The sequence below is a fragment of the Muntiacus reevesi genome, chromosome 13 (genome assembly GCF_963930625.1).
Source record: "Muntiacus reevesi chromosome 13, mMunRee1.1, whole genome shotgun sequence".
NCBI classification, from domain to species: domain Eukaryota; kingdom Metazoa; phylum Chordata; class Mammalia; order Artiodactyla; family Cervidae; genus Muntiacus; species Muntiacus reevesi.
Window position 1 is genome coordinate 42,323,711 of NC_089261.1, and position 25,408 is coordinate 42,349,118.

Genomic DNA, 25,408 nt, shown 5'->3' on the forward strand with positions numbered 1-25,408 from the left:
ATACCCCAGAACTTAAAAGCTTAAAACAATAAACATTTATTAGGTAGTAGTTTCTAAGTGTCAAGGCTCCAGGAACAACTTAGCTGAGTATCTCTGGCTAAGCTCCCCTGTAGGACTACAGTCAAGGTATTGGATGGGGCTGCAGTCCCTGAAGAGGATAGAGGATCTTCTTCAAGCTCATTCACTTGGATATTGGCAAGAGGCTTAAGTATCTCACCACATAGGCCTCCCCATAGGCATTTCACCATATGACTTCACTCAGAGTGAATGATCTAAGAAAGAGGGAAAACTTCCAAGATGGAAGCTTCAATGTCTTACATAACCTACACCTGAAAGTAACATCACTTCTGCCATATTACTGTGTTTACACAAACCAGCCCTGATATAATATAGGAGGGAGCTACACAAGTTTGTGTATATCAGGAGGTGGGACTGTTTGGAACTGTCTTAGTGGCTGGTACAAAAGCCAAATGAAATTTGAAAGACATTTTCTCTCTTTTGCCCTCACCATGACAGATTTCCCTTGGATGTGCATATATACATTCCCAGATTGATACATGATTAGAGCCAAACCAATTGTTAACATTCCTTGAGACAAGAAGAAGTTAAAGTAAGGCCTCTCATGATACCTCCTGACTCACCTGTTCAATCTCATATTTTCCTACTACAGTTGACCCGTCGACAATACTGATTTGAACCTGAATGGGTCCACTTAAATGCATGTTTTTTCAATAGTAAATACTATAGTCAACCATAATCCATATGTGATTGGATCTGTGGATTTCTCTTGTAAAGCTCAAATAAGAATCCATTGTTAATCAATTTGTGATCTTCAAGAGAAATACAAGATGCTGCAAAAACTATTTTCTGAAAATAAATTTTTTTTACACTTGCACTGACTTGTGTAAAAATAAAGCCCATTTAGTTTTCATCTAGAATCTTGATCAGGAATAATAGATAAATGGCATGTATACCTCATTACTGACATCTCTAATCAATCTCAGCATTATTTAATATTGTTCTTGAATTCAGATTTATATAGTCTTTCTTCTCACACCTCTAATGGCTACTGCCAGTTTATCTGAGTTGGCACAAAAGGCAAAATTTGCCATTTCTTTAAAAAAGGTTTTTTTTAAAAAAATTTTATATTGGGGTATAGTTGATTTATATTATTGTATTTCAGGTGTACACAGAGTGATTCATTTATACATATATCCATTTTTTTTCAGATTCTTTTCCCAGATAGGTTGAGTAGTTACCTGTACTATACAGTAGGTCCTTGCTAATTACTGTTTTATATATACTAGTGTGTATATGTTAATTCCAACCTCCTAATTTATCCCTACCCTACCTTTCCCCTTTGATAACCATAAGTTTGTTTTCAAGATCTGTGAGTCTGTTTTTGTCTTATAAATAAGTTCATTTGTATCATCTTTTTAGATGCCATATATAATATTATATATTTGTCTTCCTCTGTCTGACTTCACTTAGTATGATAATCTCTAGATCCATCCATGTTGCTGCAAGTGGCTTTATTTATTATTTATTTATGGCTGCGTAGGTTCCATTGTATATATGTACACATCTTCTTTATCCATTCATCTGTTGATGGACATTTAGGTTGCTTCCATATCTTGGCTGTGGTAAATAGTACTACTGTGAACATTGGGGTGCATGTATCTTTTCAAATTATAGTTTCCTCCTGATATATGCTCTGGAGTGAGATTGCTCAGTCATGTGGTAGTTTTATTTTTCACTTTTCTTGGTACTGTTCTTCATAGTGGCTGGTCTAGATATTCTCATTCAAACTGTGGTATGCTACCCATTAATGGGTTGAAATCATTTAGTGGTTTTGACTTACTTAAAAAAATAGAAAATGCAGGGGACATGAGTTCATCCGTGGTCAGGGAACTAAGATCCTACATGTCGTGGGGCAACTAAGTCCGCATGCTGCAACTACTACAGATTCCACATGATGCAAAGAAGAACCCATGTGGCACAGCTAAGACCTGACTCAGCCAAATAAATTGTAGGTCAGTTGTTCAGTCGCACTGGACTCTTTGCAACCCCATGGACTGCAGCACGCCAGACTTCCCTGCCCTTCTCTATCTCCCAGAGTTTGCTCAAACTCATGTCCATTGAGTCAGTGATGCCATTCAACCATCTCATTCTCTGTCGCCCCCTTATCCTCCTCCTGTTAATGTTTCCCAGCATCAGGATCTTTTTTAATGAGTTGACTCTTCGCATCAGGTGGCCAAAGTATTGGAGCTTCAACTTCTACATCAGTCCTTGCCATGAATATTCAGGGTTGATTTCCTTTAAGATTGACGGGTTTGATCTCCTTTCTGTCCAAGGGACTCTTCAATCTTCTCCAGCTCCACAATTTCAAAGCATTGATTCTTCGGTACTCAACCTTCTTTATGGTCCAACTCTCACATCCGTACATGACTACTGGAAAAACCATAGTTTTGGCTCTACAGAATTTCAGCAGCAACCTGATGTCTCCGCATTTCAATATGTCTAGGCTTGTCATATCTTTCCTTCCAGGAAGCAAGCACCTTTTCATTTCATGGCTGCAGCCACTATCCACAGTGATTGGAGCCCAAGAAAATAAATTCTATCACTATTTCCACCTTTCCCCCATCTATATGCCATGAAGTGATGGGACTAGATGCTATGATCTTAGTTTTATGAATGTTGAGTTTTGAGACGGTAACAGGCAGGAAGACCAGGGGTCTCCAAACGGAGGAAATAGACTACAAGTGTCAGACGTATTTTCTCTCTCTCTTAAGCGGCAGGAGGAAAAAATTACAAGTGTCAAGATTTTTTCACCTTCTCAATACAAATTTAAATAGGGTGGCTGTGTGCAGAACAAACTTCTGTGCAAGCTCAGAGGCTCCGGCAGTTGGCCCGCACAGCACTACACGTGTGTATCAACTACAGGGGTGGGTGCTGGAGTTGAAGCTTTCTGTTGACACCACAGCCAAAGAGGAGGGTAATACTGTGCCTCTTTGTCAAGCCAAGCCCTCCCCCAGCTTTATTAATCTTCAAGCAAGTTCCCCACCAGCCACTTTGCTGAAAATCCTGCCAACAAAGTTGCCTGCAGATATTGACCACAAGCCCAAAAAATGCCTAGGACTCCTAGAATAGGCTTATTTTCCTGTGGTATGTGGAGAAGATGAAAGGAGAGTTAGGCCTGAATACAGAGATGAGGAGAAAGTGAGAAAGCAGTGATTGAGAAGAGAATTTCACACTGGCTTCAACTCTTTGAATGGGTTTTCAGAGACTTTTTTTTTTTTTTTTAAGTTTTTATTAATATTTGTATTGGGGTATAACCAATTAACAGTTGTGAAAGTCCTGCAGTCAATCCTGCTGGCCTTCAAAGTCAAATTCTCTGGGGATTCCTAGTCCTTCGTCGTTGTTGAGTTCCAGTGTCCTCCTGTCGATGGTTGTTAAACAGCTAGTTGTGATTTTGGTGGTCTTGCAGGAGAAGATGAGTACATGACTTGGTCTCATAGGAGAAGGTGAGTGCCATCTTAAATCTGTTTCTAAAGAGACTTCTTTATTTCGTATGAATAAGGAAGACTGAACAGTGATGTATGTCATAAACCATCACAATATTGTTAGTTATCCTCCAATTAAAAATAAAGTTAAAAAAAGGAAGATGGAGCAGGAATAAGGCTGAAGTGAAGCTTGAAGAATTGGGGTTGGGCACTGAAAAAATTTTGATTAAGCTATTATCTGAGGAAAAAAGAGAAATAATCAAAATAATTTTAGAAAGAGAGAGGCTCTGACTTTTGTGGATAAGTTTGGACCTACCTGATTGGAAAGAGGAAGGATACATTATGTGTGGAAGTATGTTTGTTTCATCATCTTCATCAAAATGCAATTTTTGAATAAGATCTGAATGGGTTTCCCTCTTTCCTTAGCTAGTGATCTCTCCATTCACACTTAAAATTTAAGAATTATGCTCCCATTAGAATGGCATCAAGAAGACAAAAAATAACAGTTGCTGTTGAGGATGTGGTGAAAAAGGAATCTTTATATACTGTTGGTGGAAATGTAAATTGGTCTAATACTATGGAAAGCAATAAAGAGATTCCTCAAAAAATTAAAAATAGATCTGCCATGTGACCCAGCAGTTCCACTACTGGGTATATACCCAAAGGAAGTGAAAACAGTATTTTGAATAGAGAAGTGCACTCCCATGTTTCTTGCAGTGTTCCCAATAGCCAAGATGGCAAATAGATGGGGAATCAATGGAAACAGTGACAGACTTTATTTTTGGGGGCTCCAAAATCACTGCAGATGGTGACTGCAGCCATGAAATGAAAAAATGTTTGCTCCTTGGAAGAAAAGTCATGACCAACCTAGACAGCATATTAAAAAGCAGAGACATTACTTTGCCAACAAAGGTCCATCTAGTCAAAGCTATGGTTTTTCCAGTAGTCATGTATGGATGTGAGAATTGGACTATAAAGAAAGCTGAGTGCCAAAGAATTGATGCTTTTGAACTGTGGTGTTGAAGAAGACTCTTGAGAGTCCCTTGGACTGCAAGGAGATCCAACCAGTCAATCCTCAAGGAAATCAGTCTTGAATATCCATTGGAAGGACTGATGTTGAAGCTGAAACTCCAATACTTTGGCCACCTGATGTGAAGAACTGACTCATTTGAAAAGACCGTGATGCTGGGAAAGAGTGAAGGTGGGAGGGAAAGGGGACAACAGAGGATGAGATGGTTGGATGGCATCACTGACTCAATGGACATGAGTTTGGATAAACTTCGGGAGTTGGTGATGGACAGGGAAGCCTGGTGTGCTGCAGTCCATGGGGTCACAAAGAATTGGACATGACTGAGCGACTGAACTGAACTGGAAACAAGCTAAATGCCCTTCAGAGAGTGAATGGATAAAAAAGATGCAGTATGTATATGCAATGGAATATTATTCAGCCATAAGAATACTATTCAGCCAGTTTCCCCCTCTGTCAGTCTCTCCCATCAGCAAGCTTCCATAAGCCTCTTATCCTTCCATAAGCCTCTTATCCTTATCCATCAGAGGGCAGACAGAATGAAAACCACAGTCACAGAAACCTAACTGATCACATGCACTGCAACCTTGTCTAGCTCAATGAAACTGAGCCATGCCATGCAGAGCCACCAAAGATGGATGGGTCATGATGGAGAGTTCTGACAAATTGTGGTCTATTGGAGAAGGAAATGGCAAACTGCTTCAGTATTCTTGCCTTGAGAACCCTATGAACAGTATGGAAAGGCAAAAAGGTATGACACTGAAAGATGAAACCCCCAGGTTGGTAGGTGCCCAATATGCTACTGGAGAAGAGTGGAGAAATAACTCCAGAATGAAGAGACGGCGCCAAAGCAAAAACAACTCCGAATTGTAGATGTGACAGGCAATGGAAGTAAAGTCTGATGCTGTAAAGAGCAATATTACATAGGAACCTGGACTGTTAGGTCTATGAATCAAGAGAAATTAGAAGTGGTCAGACAAGAGATGGCAAGAGTGAAGATAGACATTTTAGGAATCAGTGAACTAAAATGGACTGGAATGGGTGAATTTAACTCAGATGACCATTATATCTACTACTGTGGGCAAGAATCCCTTAGAATAAATGGAGTAGCCATCATAGTCAACAAAGCAGTCCAAAATGCAGTACTTGGATGCAGTCTCAAAAACAACAAAATGATCTCTGTTCGTTCCCAAGGCAAACCATTCAATATCACGGTAATCCAAGTCTATGCCCCGACCAGTAATGCTGAAGAAGCTGAAGTTGAACAGTTCTTTGAAGACCTACAAGACCTTCTAGAACTAATACCCAAAATAGATGTCCTCGTCATTATAGGGGACTGGACTGCAAAGTAGGAAGTCAAGAGATACCTGGAGTAACAGGCAAATTTTGCCATGGAGTACAAAACAAAGCAGGTCAAAAGCTAACAGAGTTTTGCCAAGAGAACACACTGGTCATAGCAAACACCCTCTTCCAACAACACAAGAGAAGACTCTACACATGGACATCACCAGATGGTCAACACCAAAATCAGATTGATTATATTCTTTGCAGCCAAAGATGGAGAAGCTCTACACAGTCAGCAAAAACAGGAGTGGGAGCTGATTGTGGCTCAGATCATGAACTCCTTATTGCCAAATTCAGGCTTAAATTGAAGAAAGTAGGGAAAACCACTAGGCCATTTCAGGTATGACCTGAATCAAATCCCTTATGATTATAAAGTGCAAGTGACAAATAGATTCAAGGGATTAGATCTAATAGACAGAGTGCCCGAAGAACTATGGACAGAGGCTCAATACATTGTACAGGAGGCAGTGATCAAGATCATCCTCAAGAAAAAGAAAGGCAAAATGGTTGTCTGACGAGGCCTTACAAATAGCTGAGAAAAGAGAAACTCAAGGCAAAGGAGAAAATGAAAGATACTCCCATCTGAATGCAGAGTTCCAAATAATAAGGAGAGATAAGAAAGCCTTCCTCAGTGGTCAATGCAAAGAAATAGAGGAAAATAATACAATGGGAAAGACTAGAGTTCTCTTCAAGAAAATTAAAGATACCAAGGGACAATTTCATGCAAAGATGGATTTAATAAGGGACAGAAATGGTATGGGCCTAACAGAAGCAGAAGAGATTAAGACGAGATGGCAAAAATACACAGAAGAACTATACAAAAAAGATCTTCATGACCCAGATAACCATGATGGTGTGATCACTCACCTAGAGCCAGACATCCTGGAATGCAAGGTCAAGTGGACCTTAGAAAGCATCGCTATGAACAAAGCTAGTGGAAGTGATGGAGTTCCAGTTGAGCTATTTCAAATCCTAAAAGATGATGCTGTGAAAGTGCTGCACTCAATATACCAGCAAATTTGGAAAACTCAGCAGTGGTCACAGGACTGTAAAAGGTCAGTTTTTATTCCAGTCCCAAAGAAAGGCAATGCCAAAAAATGTTCAAACTACTGCACAATTGCACTCATCTCACATGCTAGCAAAGTAATGCTCAAAATTCTCCAAGCCAGGCTTCAACAGTACATGAACCATGAACTTCCAGATGTTCAAGCTGGTTTCAGAAAAGGCAGAGGAACCAAAGATCAAATTGCCAACATCCGTTGGATCATCGAAAAAACAAGATAGTTTCAGAAAAACATTTACTTCAGTTTTATTGACTACGCCAAAGCCTTTGACTGTGTGGATCACAATAAACTGGAAAATTTTTAAAGAGATGGGAATACCAGACCCCCTGACCTGCCTCCTGAGAAATATGTACGCAGATCAGGAAGCAACAGTTAGAACTGGACACAGAACAACAGACTGGTTCCAAATGGGGAAAGGAATACGTCAAGGCTGTATATTGTCACTGTGCTTATTTAACTTATATGCAGAGTACATAATGAGAAACACTGGGCTGGATGAAGCACAAACTGGAGTCAAGATTGCCGGGAGGAATATCAATAACCTTAAATACCCAGATGAAACCACCCTTATGGCAGTAAGCAAAGAACTAAAGAGCCTCTTGATGAAAATGAAAGAGGAGAGTGAAAAAGTTGGCTTAAAACTCAACATATAGAAAACTAAGATCATGGTATCCAGTCCCATCACTTCATGGCAAATAGATGGGGAAACAACGGAAACAGTGAGAGACTTTATTTTGGGGGGCTCCCAAAGCACTGCAGACGGTGATTGCAGCCATGAAATTAAGACACTTGCTCCTTGGTAGAAAAGTATGACTAACCTAGACAGCATATTAAAAAGCATATAGTGGAAGCACAATTAAAGAGACATTACTTTGCCAACAAAGGTCCGTCTAGTCAAGGCTATGGTTTTTCCAGTAGTCATGTATGGATGTGAGAGTTGAACTATAAAGAAAGCTGAGCGCCGAAGAGTTGATGCTTTTGAAATGTAGTGTTCGAGAAGATGCTTGAGAATCCCTTGGACTACAAGGAGATCCAACCAGTCAATCCTCAAGGAAATCAGTCCTGAATGTTCATTGGAAGGACTGATGCTGAAGCTGAAACTCCAATACTTTGGCCACCTGATGCGAAGAATTGACTCATTTGAAAATATCCTGATGCTGGGAAAGATTGAGGGTGGGAGGAGAAGGAGATGACAGAGGATGGGATGGTTGGATGGCATCACTGATGCGATGGATATGAGTTTGAGTAGGCTCTGGGTGTTGGTGATGGACAGGGAACCCTAGTGTGCTGCAGTCCATGGGGTTGCAAAGAGTCAGACACGACTGAGTGACTGAACTGAACTGATCCAAATTTAAAAAGAGGTTTCTTTTAAAGTTCTGTGTTGCTGTGAGGACACCTGGCTCCACCAGAACTTAATGTTTCTCAAACCTTCAGCTCGCCAATGTGATGTGTTTTTCTTTTGGAAATGTTTGTCTTAAGCTATGTTAATGAACTACTTATGGGCCCTGGACTCTGTCTTCAAGTTGTTTCTAACTAAGACTCATGAACCTACTTGACAAACCAGTATGTTTTACTTATGCAAATGTTCTCTTAAGCTATGTTAATGAGACTGTATTTGCTTGGAAACCTGCCTTTCTTCAAGATTCATGTCAATCATTTTATGGCTGGGGCAGCTCACCTCGTGCCAGTGTTATCTCAAAATGCATGTTGTGGCTGAGGGGCCTGGTGCCAGTCTCTGAGTTTGGAGACATTTCCTTTCTCTAATTAGTAGACTGCTAGTAGCTATATAACATCTGGCTAAAGACCAGCAGGGGAGCACTCTTTATGCCCTCTTCTGATGTCTATGTCAGAAGCTTTCTCTACCCCTTTTATACTTTAATAAAACTTTATCACACAAAAGCTCTGAGCGATCAAGCCTCATCAGTTGCCCCGGATGGAATTCCTCTCCTCAGGACACCAAGAATACTGGAGTCGTTCATGGCTTAACAACCTTTCAGTTTTAAACCAACCTTTTCGCTCTCCTCTTTCACCCTCATCAAGAGGCTCTTTAGTTTTTCTTTGCTTTTGCCATTAGAGTGGTATCATCTGCATATCTGAAGTTGTCGATATTTCTCCTGGCAATCTTGATTCCAGCTTGTGATTGATCCAGCCCGGCATTTCACATGTTGTACTCTGCTTAAGCAGGGTGACTATATACAGCCTTCATGTGCTTCTTTCCTAGTCTTGAACCAGACCTTTGTTCCATGTCTGGTTGTAACTGTTGCTTCCTGACCTGCATACAAGTTTCTCAGGAGGCAGATCAGGTTGTCTGATATTCCCATCTCTAAGAATTTTCCACAGTTTGTTGTGATCCACACAGTCAAAGGCTTCAGCGTAGTCAATGAAGCAAAGTAGAAGTTTTTCTGGAATTCCCTTGCTTTTTCGATGATCCAGCGGAATTTGGCAATTTGATCTCTGGTTCCTCTGCCTTTTCTAAATCCAGCTTGAACATCTGGAAGTTCTCAGCTCATGTAGTATTGAAGCCTATCTTGAAGGATTTTGAGCATTACCTTACTAGCATGTGAAGTGAGCACAATTGTGTGACACTTTGAACATTTTTTGGCATTGCTTTTCTTTGGGATTGGAATGAAAACTGACCTTTTCCAGGTCTGTGGCCACTGCTGAGTTTTCCAAATTTGCTGGCATATTGAGTGCAGCACTTTAACAGCATCATCTTTTAGGATTTTTAATAGCTCAGCTGGAATTCCATCACCTCCACTGCCTTTGTAGTAATGCTTCCTAAGGTCCACCTGACTTCCTCACTCCAGATGTCTGGCTCTAGGTGAGTGACCACACCATCATGATTATTTGGATCTTCTGTGTATTCTTGTTACCTCTTCATAATCTCTTCTGCTTCTGTTAGGTCCTTGCTATTTCTGTCCTTTTTTGTGCCCATTTTTGCATGAACTGTTCCCTTGGTATCTTTAACTTTTTTGAAGAGATCGCTAGTCTTTCCCATTCTGTTGCTTTCCTCTATTTCTTTGCACTGTTCGTGTAAGGCTTCTTATCTCTAGTTGCTATTCTCTGGAACTCTGCATCCAGTTGGGTATATCTTTCCCTTTTTCCTTTGCATTTTGCTTCTCTTCTTTTCTCAGCTATTTGTAATGCCTCCTCAGACAACCATTTTGCTTTCTTGCATTTCTTTTTCTTTGGGATGTTTTTGGTCACTGCCTCCTGTAGTGTTATGAACTTACATCTGTAGTTCTTCAGGCACTCTGTCTACCAGATCTAATCCCTTGAATCTATTTGTTACCTTCACTGTATAACCATAAGGGATTTGATTTGGGTCATCACTGAATGGTCTAGTGGTTTTCCTTACTTTCTTCAGTTTAAGCCTCAGTTTTCAATGAGGGGCTCCTGAGGTGAGCCACAGTCAGCTTCAGGTCTTGTTTTTGTTGACTATATAGAGCTTTTCCATATTCAACTGCCAAGAATATAATCAATCTGATTTCAGTATTGACCAGCTGGTGATGTCCATGTGTAGAGTTTTCTCTTGTGTTGTTGAAAGAGGGTGTTTGCTATGACCAGCACATTCTCATGGCAAAACTCTTAGCCTTTGACCTGCTTCATTTTGTACTCCAAGGCCAAACTTGCTTGTTACTCCAGGTATCTCTCATCTCCTCCTTTTGTACTCCAGTCCCCTATGATGAAAAGGACATCTTTTATTAGTTCTAGAAAGTCTTGTAGGTCTTCATAGAACTGTTTGAAATAATGGCTGGGGCATAGCTGTGGATTACTGTGATATTGAATGGTTTGCCTTGGAAATGAACAGAGATCATTCTGTCATTTTTGAGATGCACCCAAGTACTGCCAAATAAGTAAATAATTTTTATTTTACATAGAAAATATCAGACTTCACTGATGATAGTGAAGTTATTAATATGTTTTACAATTCATAGATAAATGCAAATTTAAAAATTATTTACAAAACTTATATATGTTTTTATGTTATACAAATATGTGTTGTATTGACTGTCACAACGTAAAATATTTTTCTTACTGTTGGAACTAAGTTTTAATTTAGTCTTGGCATATTTTGCTACTTATGCAAACAATTTCTATTTGTTCCTCAGGACTTTCTAATAACTTTTCTGATCCCATTTCTACCCAAGTGTAGATTGGCAGTTCTTCTTTGTTCCTGTGGTATCCTGTATATAGATTTTTAAAACAGTATTATAATTTTGATCTGTTTCTGCAGTGTTCATGATGAGACTGGATTAGCTATTCCTTAGCAAGTATAGCTCAGTGGTTAAGCACCCGAAGGCTTTCAAATCAAACCCATTAACTTACTGTGACCTTGAAAGTTATAATCCCAGTAAGCTTTAGGTTTTTTATCTATAAAGTGGGGAAATTATGGTAAATACCCTCACAGGGTTATTGTGAAGATTTAAAAAGGAAAACACAACATTTAAAGGGCTTAACACATTGCCTGGTATGCTCAATAAATGATTATTCTTATTAGAAAGAAGATCAGTACTAAATATATCCATTAACTAACATTAGCATAAGATGATTTCAAAAAGGAAGGAGAGAAACAACATTTCATAGATATCTGCAATGCATCAGGTCTGGTTTTTTAGTGCTTTACAAATATTATCTGACATTGAAAAGTAGGATATTAGTACCTGCATTTTTAGAGATATGACTATAAACGAATTCAAATATAATTCTTTCTGGTTCTCAACCTTTATGTTTTCCACTCATCTAAGCTGTCTCGCAGTGATGGGTCAGTGAATAAATGGCAACTGAGAAGCTGGTCATATGCCCCTTCTCTTTCCTCCAGCAGTTATGCTACATATTTGAGTTGTAGTACTAATGTCATGCTTTTGATCTTTGGAATTAGTTTTCTAAAAAAGTTAGACTGGAAATCCAGATATTGTAGTAGTCAGTTGTCCTTTACCAGTAATCTAAGAATCCTAATATTCCTCTAAAATATCATTCACTCAATATAACCTAAGTTTTCTCAATTCTGCTTTCCATAAAGAAAGAAGCCTTGGCTTCATCCCAAGAGATTATGATTTCATTGGTTTGAAGTGGAGCCTGCATTTTTTAAAAAGCTCCCTAGGTGGTCTGTATATGTAGTCAAGGTGAGGACTACTGGTATCAATATAATATGATCCCATAAGAAGAGTGTTAAGATAAGTTTTTCATTCTTAACTGTTGTTTCGTGAGTCCTCAGTCAGACAAACTCAAGGAAAAGCATCATTTATGGCTACCAAAGGAAAGGACTCAGGTTAGTGTGTGGTTGGTAAGCCCACATTTCTCTTGGCACATTGCCAAGAAATTTGTTTATTCTTCCAGGCAGACCATCATTCCATTTTAAATAAGCCAGTTACAAAAGACATATGCATACACATGTGAATAATGACCAGGCAGTATTATATTACCAGGAATAAAGAAATGTTGCCTCTCCTCCGGTGAGGTACCCAGAATGATTTAGAGATTTAAGTGAGGAAGTTGTTTTAAGTTGTGACATGTTGTAGTTGAATGAGCTAGATGGCACCTTTACTGTTGTCCATCAACTTATCCATGTCCACTCTCATGGATTCTGCTCATCCCCGTTAGTTGCAGGTTGAGCCCATGTAGTTTCTTGATCCACTGTCCAAAACTTGTCTCAGGTTCTCTAGGTGGTTGTAAGAAGAAAGAAATTTACTTTCTGATTTATGCAGTGATACAATTATTTTGGTAAATTATCTTTTATTTATAAACAGGAAGTGCTTTATAAACAGGAAGGCTCTCTTAGGAGACAGTTTTAATTAGGTTTGTCCCTTTATAGTTGGGGCTTCCCTAGTGGCTCAGAGGGTAAAGCCTCTACCAGCAATGCGGAAGACCTGGGTTCTATCCGTAGGTTGGGAAGATCTGCTGGAGAAGGAAATGACAGCCCACTCCAGTACTGTTCCCTGGAAAATTCCATAGATGGTGCAACCTGGTGGGCTACATGGGATTGCAAAGAGTTGGACACGACTGAATAACTTCACTTCACTTTATAGTTGATTGGGTCAACCACACCTAGGGTCTATGACCCAAGAGTATGGTCTTTATTTTCCTAGAGTAGAGATTATGTTCAAGAGCATTTAATACCATGTAGTAAAACACCATTGCAAGCCTTGGTTTGGAAAAAAATCTAAAACTGCCAATTTGTCACTAAATCTTTTGAAATACCAAGGAGTTTTTCAGAAATAACAGGAAGAGATCCTCTGTCTGTTCAAAGAAGCCATGCTCTAGTTGTTCATGGGTTGCCTCTTATTTTGCACATCTCCAGTATACCTCCATGAGATACTGTGCCTAAGTCAACAAAAATAGGAAAACCAGCTGTGGATTAAAAAACTACATAGATTTAAACATTCTTATTTGGGATTATTTGTGCCATGTTTGCTTATGTCAGTGCTGTTAAGTATTATTATTTGCATTGTCATAGCGAAAATTTTATTATAAACCATTTCCCTCCCCACCTCCCTTCCCTCCACCCCCTTCTCCCCACCCCACAGGTATGGATTAGAATGTCTGTTCAGGTTTTATAGTTATGGACTGGAAAAGAAATTCAGACAAGAAATTTTTAAGGATTTCCAAGAAGAAACCAAGAAAGACTACGAATCTGGTAAAAACAAAACAATAACCTTATTCAATTTGGAAATTGTAAATCTGAATCTGTTAATAAATAGGGAGATTGTATCCTTTTTTGGTGGGGGAGACAGACCAAAAAGACTTTGAGGCCGCTATTATGATTTGTTATAAAGGATGGAGCACCATATGGTAAGAAGGTTTTTCATGTAAGATGTTGGAAAATAATCACTCCCAAGTGTTTCTTTATGGATTTGCATTTTGTCATTATTCATTTGACTTAACATGACTACTCACTGATGTTCCATTATGTGAAAATTCTATGTAATATGAGCAAGTATGCTTGGAAAGGTGAAATAGTATAGTGGGTAACAATACAGGCTCTGGGCTAGTCCTAAGTCTGAGTTCCCTTTCCACCACTTAGTAGCTCTGTGGCCATGGTTAAGTTGCTTAATTTAACCTTGTTTAACTTGCTTAACTCAGTTTACTCATCAGTAATATTTACACAGGAACACCTATATTACAGGGTGGTGTATAGTTCAAATTAGTTTAATATACAATAAACCACTTAAATAATACCTGTTACATAGCAAATGCTTAATAAATGTTAGCTGCTGTTATTCATTACAGTGTTAGCCTCAAGATCTAGATAAAGTGTATATTAGAAGACATGGCTTAATGCTGGTAGGATCATGGTCAATGAATCATTTTTTAAGGATTCTATATATTTTATTGTATATATTCTTTGTTACTAGGTCAGCTGTATGGATTAGAAAAGTTTTGGGCTTATCTAAAATATTCTCAATCTAAGACACAATCTATTGACCCCAAACTTCAGGAATACCTCTGTAGCTTTAAGAAGCTAGAAGACTTCCGTGTTGATGTAAGTTTTAAGTTCTTTCCCTGTATTCTTTTTATTACTCTTATATTTGAGCAATTTGGGCTTATCAGTGACTTTCTTAACTTTAATTTTACAATATTTATTTTTTAACTTTCATTTTGAAAATTCAACTTTCTAGTTTTGAAATCAAACTTTAAAATAGGTGCAAAAATGGGACTTTCGTGGTAATCCAGTGATTAAGACTCTATACTTCCAATGCGGGTAGCACAGATTTGATCCCGGGTCAGGGAACTAAGATCCCACACACCATGAGGCCAAAAAGGGAAGAAAAAAACAAAACAGGTGCAAAAATAATATAGAGAATTCCCATATACTCAGTTTACCCAGAGTCCCTAAAGGTTAATATCTTACATAACCGCAGTGGAGTTGTCAGTCACTTTAACCAATTTGACTTCAAGAGGAAAAGGAAACATTTTTTAAAGAGAAGGGAATGAGCATAAGATAAAGGAAAAGGGGAAAGAAGAGAAAAGAGAAACAAGGAGAGAAGAATCAAAAAGAGCAGAAAAGAGAGAGGTGAAAGGAAAACTAGGTACATCTCTCTTTAGTATTATAATTTGTTTGTCTTGCAGTTTTGTGTAAATAGATTTGATAGCCCAGGGGTGCAGTTAATAGAAGTACCGACATCTCTGCAGTTAAAGAGCTGTGTTTCCAGAGTGGTCCAGCCAGTTCTGTCACAAAGATGTCCTTGCTTTATAATATTATAATGACTGTTGCCCTATCTGAAGAGAGTTCAAGAATTCAGACCTCTGCCTTTAAATACAGTGGAAGTTTGGAGAAGGAAAAGATTAGAGTTACAAATGCTTTGCATTTGATGAAAGTTGCATAAAGAACAAAAATAGCCTCTCTGAAACGTTTTCCCAGAGTTATGGAATGCAGTGTTATGTTTATGCTTTACCATATAGTTCAAACCCTAAAACATAGGAGTAGCTTAATAAACATGTGTTGAATGAAAGAATTAACTGATAGGAAGGAAATTTAAGTTTAGTACCTTAAATTTCTGTTAAATTTTCCTTATACTAATAAAATCTACTAAAGTAGGTTTAAAGTAGATAAAAAGAGATCTAACAGATTCTCTGTTAGAAAATTCTGACCTTAGATTTTGAAGGGAGGAAAAAATAGTAAAATCATCACTATGTTTTTTTTCATAATTTGCAGCCCCCTATTGGTGAGGAGGTTGGAAGAAAAAGACATTCATCTATTTCTGGTGAGGAGAGTAATCGTCAGAGACTTCCATCTAATTTCTCTACAAAGCCACCAAGTGCTGCTAAGCCTACACCTGCTAATCAGCTTCAGGTTCCAATAAATTCTCCCAGAAGGAACACTTCACAGGAGTCCAGTGACAATTCACACCAGAACAATGCTGCCTCAGTCCCAACAAATGGTGAACTGCCTGAGAAATAGACTCTTAACAAAAGTTGTTTACCCTTGAAATCAACATTTACATCAGTATTTATTTGGGAAAATCGTCTGATGTTTAATTGTGATAATCAGAAAAAAGAAAAAGGAAGAAAAATGGTAGCCTTTTTTTCTAGCCGGATAAATTCTAAAAATGTTGCCTTGATTTCACCAAGGATAATTTTGGTAACCTTTTATAGAGATCCTCTAGTAATGTATTTTAGTCTCAGTATTTCTTTTTCAAAGCCATTGTTTACAAGAACAGCCTTCCTTAAATATATATAAAAACATCACAAGGAATGCCTAACATTACGACTCATACTTCTTAAAGAAGATATAGTATGTTGTATTCATCTCTTCTGTAGAGTTCTCTTAAAGAATCCAGTTACCTCATTATCAATTCATATTTGAACTTATCAAAAACAAAGGAAGATTACGTATATATTTTTTAAATTCAGAAAAAGAATGTGAAATACCACATTTGCTTTTCTTTTAGATGTATGGTTTAAAATTTTTTTTTTTTTTTTTACAAAGGGAGAGGTATATTGCAGTTATATTGAAGTATATATGCACCTTGGATGTTGGGTTTTGCTTCCCCTCCCCCACCAAGTCATACTTCATGACTTCCATGGTTACTGTTGTGTTGTTGTGGAGTGTTCTGAATTGACATCAGCCCATTACATACTAGGATAGATTTACTTTTTGTGGCTATATAAACCTGCACAAGTAATTGAAGTTGGAGTTGGGATTGGTTGGAACACTGTCCTAAGTTAATTAAATCTTGCACTGTTTTGAATGTATTTGCTCTTTGTGTCACAAGTAGTCAGATTATCCTCAGTTTAAAAGGAGTACCTAGTTTTTCCTTTTTTGTGTCTTTTAGTTTTGTTTTATGCTTATAAGTGTTTTCAAAAACAAATTTACTTCTAATTTTTATTACTGTTGCATCTAATGTAAATGATAGTTTTAGTTTTTGTGGGAATTAAAATAAAGCACTAATTTTAAATTATTTGAATTGAATTTTAATTATTTTTGTTTAGAATATAGTTGAAAAGCTGTAATTTTCAAATTCTAGTAGAAGACCATTGTATTTTGTGAATGAAGTTTCAGTGTTAAACTTATATCCATTTTTATTTAACATATATTTTCCTGTATTGTGAAGAAGCAGCCAGTTTAATACACTAAATTAATTTATTATTTTCTCTTTGATGTCTTGTTCTTATAGAATGACAATATTGAAATACATATTTTCTTTGGATAAATGGACTAGCCTTTAATAAATAAGAGATTTTCATTACTTTATTTCCTATGAATAAGTGATAATCTGCAGTTGTATAATATTTAATATTTGGGAAGTCATTTTGATATATTGCTTCTAAGAAGCAGTCAAATTTGAATATTCAGAAAATCTACTTAGATCTTGGGAAGAGAATCAAAAGTAAAACAAATAGATTTAGATAATACATTTGAAAATGTTTTCTTACATGCATATGTAGTTCTGGCTTTTCAGTGAGGACTTTCCAAACCATGCTTATTAGCTTTAAGTGCTCTCTTAAATTGATTAAAAATCTTTCTCAATATTCTTTTTGTGTTGAACACTTACCTCTGAAACCTGTATTTAACGTTAAGATTACTTCCACTCACCTAAATATGCAAATGTATATTTGAAATTTGTAGATGAAATTGTATATTTTATGTGAAAATACAATGATCAAGAGTTTTGTGATGTGTAATAAATTAATAGTTTTATCAAATTATTTTGATTATAAAAACAATACATGTACATTGGGAAATTTAGAAAAGCACAAAGATGAAAATAAAGTACTTTTTTTAAAAAGGAAAAAATAAAATCAGTATCATGCTATACATACAGCATTATCACCTGCTTTTACTTGTAGAGGTGACCATTTTCTAATGTCATTAATATTTCTACACTGTGACTTTTACAAGGTATATAGTATTGTAGCATGTGGATGTGTCATAGTTTATTTAGCTAAATCACGTATGGTTGAAATTTTGCCTGTGGTCAGGTTTGGGCTGTTACAAACAACAGTTTAATTGATAATATCCCTACAGATAAATCTGTGTGTAAACTTGGAGTTACTGCCTAACATAAATTCCTAGAAGTTGAAATTCTAAGTAAAAATATATTCCCAGTTAACATACTCTAGAACGGTTGTAAAGTTTACCCTTTTACCAATAGCATCTGCTTTTCTATGTCCTTACCAACATTCAGAAAACTAAGATCATGGCATCTGGTCCCATCACTTCATGGCAAATAGATGGGGAGACAGTGGAAACAGTGTCAGACTTTATTTTGGGGGGCTCCAAAATCACTGCAGATGGTGATTGCAGCCATGAAATTCAAAGACGCTTATTCTTTGGAAGGAAAGTTATGACCAATCTAGATAGCATATTAAAAAGCAGAGACATTACTTTGCCAGCAAAGGTCTGTCTGGTCAAGGCTATGGTTTTTCCAGTGATCATGTATGGATGTGAGAGTTGGACTGTGAAGAAAGCTGAGCGCTGAAAAATTGATGCTTTTGAACTGTGGTGTTGGAGAAGACTCTTGAGAGTCCCTTGGATTGCAAGGAGATCCAACCAGTCCATCCTGAAGGACATCAGTCCTGGGTGTTCATTGGAAGGACTGATGCTGAAGCTGAAACTCCAATACTTTGGCCACCTCATGCAAAGAGTTGACTCATTGGAAAAGACCCTGATGCTGGGAGGGATTGGGGGCAGGAGGAGAAGGGGACGACAGAGGATGAGATGGCTGGATGGCATCACCGACTCGATGGGCATGAGTTTGAGTAAACTCCGGGAGTTGTTGATGGACAGGGAGGCCTAGCATGCTGCGATTCATGGGGTCGCAAAGAGTTGGACACGACTGAGCGACTGAACTGACTAACTGACCAACACTGGTTATTATAAATCTTTTCTTTGATAGATTGAGAAGCAAAAAATATTATTTTAATGTCATTATTAAGGTCATCATTTTAATCAAGTTACTAATGAATGATAATTTTATTGTTTATTATAATATTTGTAGATGGCTTGGTCATATCTTTTATGTTTTCCTTTTAGCATGATTATCTTTTTTGATTAATTTATAGAGCTTTTTTACTTAGCAAGACTATTAATCCTTTGCTTTCTAATTTTGTTCATGTATATTTGACATAGTATGTACATTTTTTTGGTAAGAGTTTAAAAATTATACCACTTAAAGCCAAATGTGAAACTTAAGGAACTGAAAGCATTGTTATTCAATGAAAAGAAAAACATTATTGACTATAAATCTAAATAGTCCTACTTAAAATTTATGTAAGTTCCTAAAGAGCTTCCCTGATGGCTCAGATGGTAAAGAATCCACCTTGGACACCTGGGTTTGATTCCTGGGTTGGGAAGATCTCCTGGAGGAGGGCATGGCAACCTACTCCAGTATTCTTGCCTGAAGAATCCCATGGGCAGAGGAGCCTGGCAGACCACAGTCTGTGGGATCGCAAAGAGTCGGAACGACTGAGAGACCAAGCGCAGCACGGCACAGAACTAGAGACCTCAGATGCTTCCTTCCTTGTGATTTTGTAGTTTTCAGTTTTATTAAAGAAAAAAGGCAACATTAAAATGTTTAAATTAAATTACTTGTCCTGTTAAAGGGATGGTTGAAACCAGCTTTGGAGTTCTTTATTCTAAAAGGAATTAAATAAGAAAGTTATATGTTAACACAGATATCATTTTAGTTTCTAAACAGATTTTATTTTTTAAACTTGTTTTTGCCAGATTGGGACTTCACACTAACATTCTCTGATGCTTCCTCTTGCCATTATACTAAATGATATTACCTCTTTCCTTTCTGTGCCTAATCTTATCTTTCACCTAATTTCTTAGCTCTTATGAAGCTGCTTTTATTTTATGACATAGGAGACTGATCTGAGAGTAATACCTAATTTTATCACCACTAGATGGCAGAATGGAATAAGTCAGATCTGTAAGTCTTTTGACAGGTGTGTGTGTGTGTGTGTGTGTGTGTGTGTGTGTGTGTGTGTGTGTGTGTGTGTGTGTGTGTGTAACTCACTCCACTCTTACTCCATCTTGTGGTGGTGTTGTGTGTGTGAGTATAACTCTCACTCCACTCTTACTCCATCTTGTGGTAATATGTAATTATATCAATTACTCTTGCATTCCTAATAGTCACATGTTAACAACTCGTGATTACCTTGTTACAGCGATGCCAAACTGCTTAGTTATTAGTCAATAAATACAGATAAATTAAGATTTGCATATGATTAGATAAAAATGCTCTGGGTTTTTTGGTCATTTCTTTTAAAAATTTGTAGTACTTCATTAGCATTATTTGTGATTAGCCTTGAGATGTAAACAAAGCAAGAAAATTGTAAGGTGTATCTGTTTAATCTGTCTGGCTAACCTAAGCTGTGTAGTTAAATCCTTCCTGAAACACCAGAAACCTAAAACTAGGTGGTACTTTTATGACTTGAACTAAAAGTTATCATGCAGTTAGTTGAATGGTAGAGCAAGAATTTGAACTCAAGTAGTCTGGCTCCAGACTTTAAGCTCTTCATCTTGACCAGACTGTTCTTTAATAGCCTGAAATATCGAAACATATGAACCCTGACTCTAAAACTCAAAATGCTGTGATTCTTAATTATTATAAAATCAAGATAGATTCTTGTGGTTAAGACTAATGTTGTTTTATCTTGGGCATCTTCTGTAGTAACGAGTGGTCTAGTGGAATAATTATATATATATTAAATGCTATATGGGGAATCCTCTTTGGAGGGAAGAGTCACAGTTGAGGACAATATCATTCATGTGTTTCAATATTTTCCTAGAATTAGGTAAGGTAAAATAAAAACTAAACACTTTATTCAGAATATGATTAGAAATTTTGCATTACATTAGTTATAATTGTCAACTACAGATATAAGATCCTATACTATTTAGAAATAAGTGTTCTAATTTTTAAGAAGCTTGAAGGAAATATGCCATATGGTTAATTAACAGGAAGCATCTCTGGCTTTAAAATGTATGCTTATTTTTTTAAATAATTTTCTGAATTCTTTACAATGAACCTTTTAAAATAACTTTTATTTTCCAATTTTTGTTGATATTTCATCTTGTTTTGCATGCTGGTAGTGTGACTCCATGGACTTGACCTGCCAGGCTTCTCTGTCCTCTGTTCATGGGATTTCCCCAGGCAAGAATACTGAAATGAGTTGCCAAGTCCTTCTCCAGGGAATGAGCTTGCTTTTAACTTGTCCAGTTAAAGACGTGATTTGGTTAATAGAATGGTTTCTGCCAATACACTATATACATTTGCTTCAGATTAAAAAAAATCAGGATGTGCTGTTTTTCGTGTTGATTTTGTTTCTTCCAGGTAATATGTCAGGTCTACAAAACTGAATACCTTTCTCAGGATATTTTAAGGTATGTTAGACCTTCATTACAGCACGAACATAATCATAGTACTGTAATGTTTTTAATGTTAAAATTTTCTGGTCTCTAGTTGGGTGTCCTTGAGTATAATCTGAGACTGATTCTTAATGAGTCAATAGATGGGCTTTGAGACGGAAGGTCTGTAAGACCCCAAAACTTAATACGTAGGATTTTACATACTTTTGGAGGTAATAATGCATAGCTTTTATCAGATTTCTGTGAGGATTTATGATCCCAAATAAGTTTAATAACCACTGCTCTAGAAACAACTTATTTGTTAGAAACATGAATTGAATCCTGGCTTCCCTCATTTAGTTACAGTCCATCTACAAAATTGCACTTACCTCATAGTGTTATAAAGATTAAATATAAAGCACTTAGCACAGTAACTGACATGCGATAAGCAGTCAGTAACATTAGCTATTATTAGGATTAAGAGTTGGACCGGTTATCTTCACATTTGTAAAGATATTTTCTCCAGTAAACAGTGAATTTCATTTTAAATCTTCTTGTGAAATTAATTTACTTAAAACATTCTAGTCAGTAGAAAAAAGTGAGATTCCTTGTCATTGTTTCATTGTCCTAGGATAATAACATATGAACACTTCTCTGTCTTTGTCACCTCCACGTGAGAAGTAGGGTGCTTAGATGCTGCTAAATTTCTGCTGACTCTGAACAACTGACAAGGGTAGGAATTCCATGAAGCAGTCACCATGTCATGGATTTGATTATGGTAATGTCTCACTTTTAGTTCTTGCCTCTTTTTTTTTTTTAATTCAGTTAACAGTTTTGCTCATTGTGTTTTTCCAACCTCACCACAATCTGTTACTTCTGCCTCATCATAAATATCCAGTTCCTGAGCAAGACATGAGACTCTGCCTTTCCATGGCCGAGGCCTCTCCCAGACCAAGGCACACTCCAGTGACTGCCACCTGCCATTCATTGCCACTTACTTTCTTTTGTAAGAGGCAGAGTATACAGTGTAAGAGCCAAGGGAGGCATTGAAATATCTCACAAGTTTGTTAGAAACACACTTTTAGAGATTACGTTGGGTCGTCTAGGAACTATGGTGTGATGTAGTAGTTCTCAAGTTGGGGGTATGCCCAGGAGAACATAAATCCTTGCGGAGGAGTTTACATAGGCATAGATCATTTTAAAGGAATCAGTGTCCAGATTCTCAGGTTACATGAGTACTCTTTACTAAAATTGATTTATCCAGTAATATACTCAAGTTCCTAATAGTCTTTTTTCCCATGTTATAAAAGAAAGCCATTGCCCTTACCAATCCAAAATATTACTGTAGATGTGAAGGCAGTCACGAGCCTCATAAAGGTTGAAATCTAATGATTTATTGGGCTCTCATAAACTCATAAGACTTGCTGAATTTCTCTGCTTTACAAATACTTCTGTTAAGGGTAACAGAAAGTTTTGTGTGTAATTTTGGTTGGTGTTCAATGTGTTATTTAATGAGAGAGTTAGAACATGCTTTTACCAAATCATACAAAATGTATACTATAATTACTGTCAGTCCTCATCTAATGTCACCTGATAAAGTGTTCAAAATTTTCCACTTCCTATTTATAAGATACATCATTTTAAAAATAGCTGCCAAACAGATTTATCAGACGAAAACCTTCTCTTTCATTAAATTCCATTAAAATGTTAGATCATGATTCTTCCGATGATAAGCATTTACCATAAAACTTGTGGTGGGGATTGTCAAGTTATTTATCCAGTTCACTTCTCCTTCCCCTGGTCACACTGCATGTTCATTCTCCTTCTGCTTTAGACTTGCCAGTACAACTGGTTCTGGATACTGGAAGGCAGAGGAGGTAAGGGGCACTACTTTCAGACCTGCCTAAGTGCCATCTCCATGCTGTCTTTCCTTTTTTAACTATGTGGAAGCCACATGCTCAAGATAGCAGAGCCTCCAAATAGAGGAACCCGTGTCCCTCAACTTCTACTAATCTCTAACGAGACTCTATGTTATCAAAAAATAGTCTTTTATTATATTAAGCCATCAAGAGCTTGGAGTTACAGTAGTTTAGTATTATCTTTACTGATAATGAAACGTTTACTACCTATGTATAATAATTAACAAAATATTTATATATGTTGTCTCAGTCATTATGTATTACTATTATTTGTAATAATGACTGCAATACAGAAGAAAAAAATTTTTTTGTCAATTACAGCCACTTATGGTCAGAAGAAAATAAAAAAATTTTAATTGTATACTTATTTTTGTTGAGGATAAATATCTGATGTTCAATAAGACATTCAAACATTAAAATGTACTAGGATAAAAATCTGGAGAAAATGGAATGAAAATACAAGTTCAAGGAGAAAAGATAAAGGTATAAGTTTTCTAAATGTTAAAGAAGAGCTTACTTATACACTTTGAAAATGGATTTAAATATTATATTTGGGTTTCGTTGACTTCACTTAAAAAGTGATATTTATAACTTTCTAAGACTGTATTTATAACATGCTGAAAGTTATGACCTTTGCAGCTATTAAAATGAAAAATTTTAAACATCAACTTAAAATTTGTGAGGGATACATACATTTATGAAAATTATCTTACAAGATTTTCAAGGAATTATCTTACAAGGTTTGCACACTGATGGGAGGGGGGAAAGTGCAGACTCTGGAGTTAAGTAGCTCTGCATCCAAATTCTGATTCTGCTGGATCACTGGACAAGTTAGGCTAATCCATCTTTCCCTATTCTCCTCTAGTATTTAAATGAAAATACATGTAAAAATTCCACGGACAGAGGAGGAGCCTGGTGGCCTGCAGTCCATGGGGTTGCAAAGAGTCAGATAGGATTGAGCAACTAAACAACAACATTTGGTACTAACCTCTTGCTATTAAGAGTCTTAATGAGAAAAGAGGGGTAAACTAGGAGTTTGGGAATTTATATCTAGTTTATATACACTATTGTATATAAATAGATAAGCAACAAGGACCTATTTGATAGCACAGGTAATTATATTCAATATCATGTAATAATCTATAATGAAAAGTAATCTAAAAAAGAATATATGTATATGTAATAGCCACTGTATATGTATATGTAATTAGCCACTCAGGTGAAAAACAATTTATCAAATCCCTTATATGTGAGAGTGAATTTATTGGATACAGGGTGAAAAGATTTTATTTTGGAAAGGAGGGATAATTTTAGAGTGTGAAGCAAGGGAAGAAGCTCTGTTACATGACAAAATGGCACTGGAGGGGACCTTACGTGAGAGGATATTAAGAAGGCTGGCAGGGTTGCTTGTCAAAGAAAAATAAGAAGGAAACATAAATTTGCTTTAACTTACATTGTTGATTCTAGCCTACCATGCAATTAAAATAGCCCTTACATTTTAAAGTTACTGAAAAGATTGCTGAAGTTGGTGTAATTATTTTATATGTATCATAAATAGCATGTACTTTATGAATCTCCTTCCTTGTGTGTGACTTTTATTTTAAGTAGATCCCAAGTGATGCCAGAGAGTTAACTAGGTCAACTGCCACCTGTGTTTGTTTCTTTCGCAAATCTTTTAAATCTCTGAGAGAATTCAAGAGGTTAACTATGGCAATACCTCTGATCACAGTGTGAACCTATTGACTCGGCAGATGAATGTTAGTCATCATGGCAGGGACAGAAACTGGGAAGGCTATTGAACTGGGAAGTTCATGCCTGGTGACAGGGCAAATGCAGTACCTGGTGTCAGCTGACCTTTCTATTAAAATTTGGATTTACCACTAGAGTTCTTGCATTTAGGGAAGGGATCATAGAAAGTCATAAGAGAACCACATTATGAAAAATGCTAATCAATGTTGGTGGGAGTATGAACTGGTACAAAAGCTCTGTGATTGAAAATTTAGCAATAGCTTTCAAAATGCTGTTATGCTATGCATACACTAAAATTTTTTTTATTGAGGTGTAGTTGATTTACAATATTGTATAAGTTTCAGACATCCAGCATAGTAGCAGTTATATGTATATTATATATGTTCTTTTACCTTATATATTATTACATAATAATGTTGTGTATAGTTCCCTGTGCTATACAGTTGACCCTTGTTCCTTATCTATTTTATTTATTTTTGGCTGCATCAGGTCTTAGTTGCAGC

General features: G+C 36.8%; 1 protein-coding gene across 2 annotated transcripts in view; it reads left to right on the top strand.

Moving 5' to 3' along the window:
* The window catches only part of LARP1B (La ribonucleoprotein 1B), a 130,435-nt gene extending 112,807 nt beyond the window's left edge, over window positions 1–17,628 (top strand). Inside the window, exons 17-19 of one of the 2 annotated variants that reach the window (XM_065903918.1) lie at window positions 13,466–13,575; window positions 14,294–14,421; window positions 15,595–17,628. In XM_065903918.1, coding sequence (XP_065759990.1) covers window positions 13,466–13,575; window positions 14,294–14,421; window positions 15,595–15,840 — 484 coding nt within the window. In that variant the 3' untranslated portion in view covers window positions 15,841–17,628. The remainder of the gene's footprint in view (window positions 1–13,465; window positions 13,576–14,293; window positions 14,422–15,594) is intronic. The other variant, XM_065903919.1, reaches the window with a different exon arrangement.
* Window positions 17,629–25,408: the final 7,780 nt, after the last annotated feature.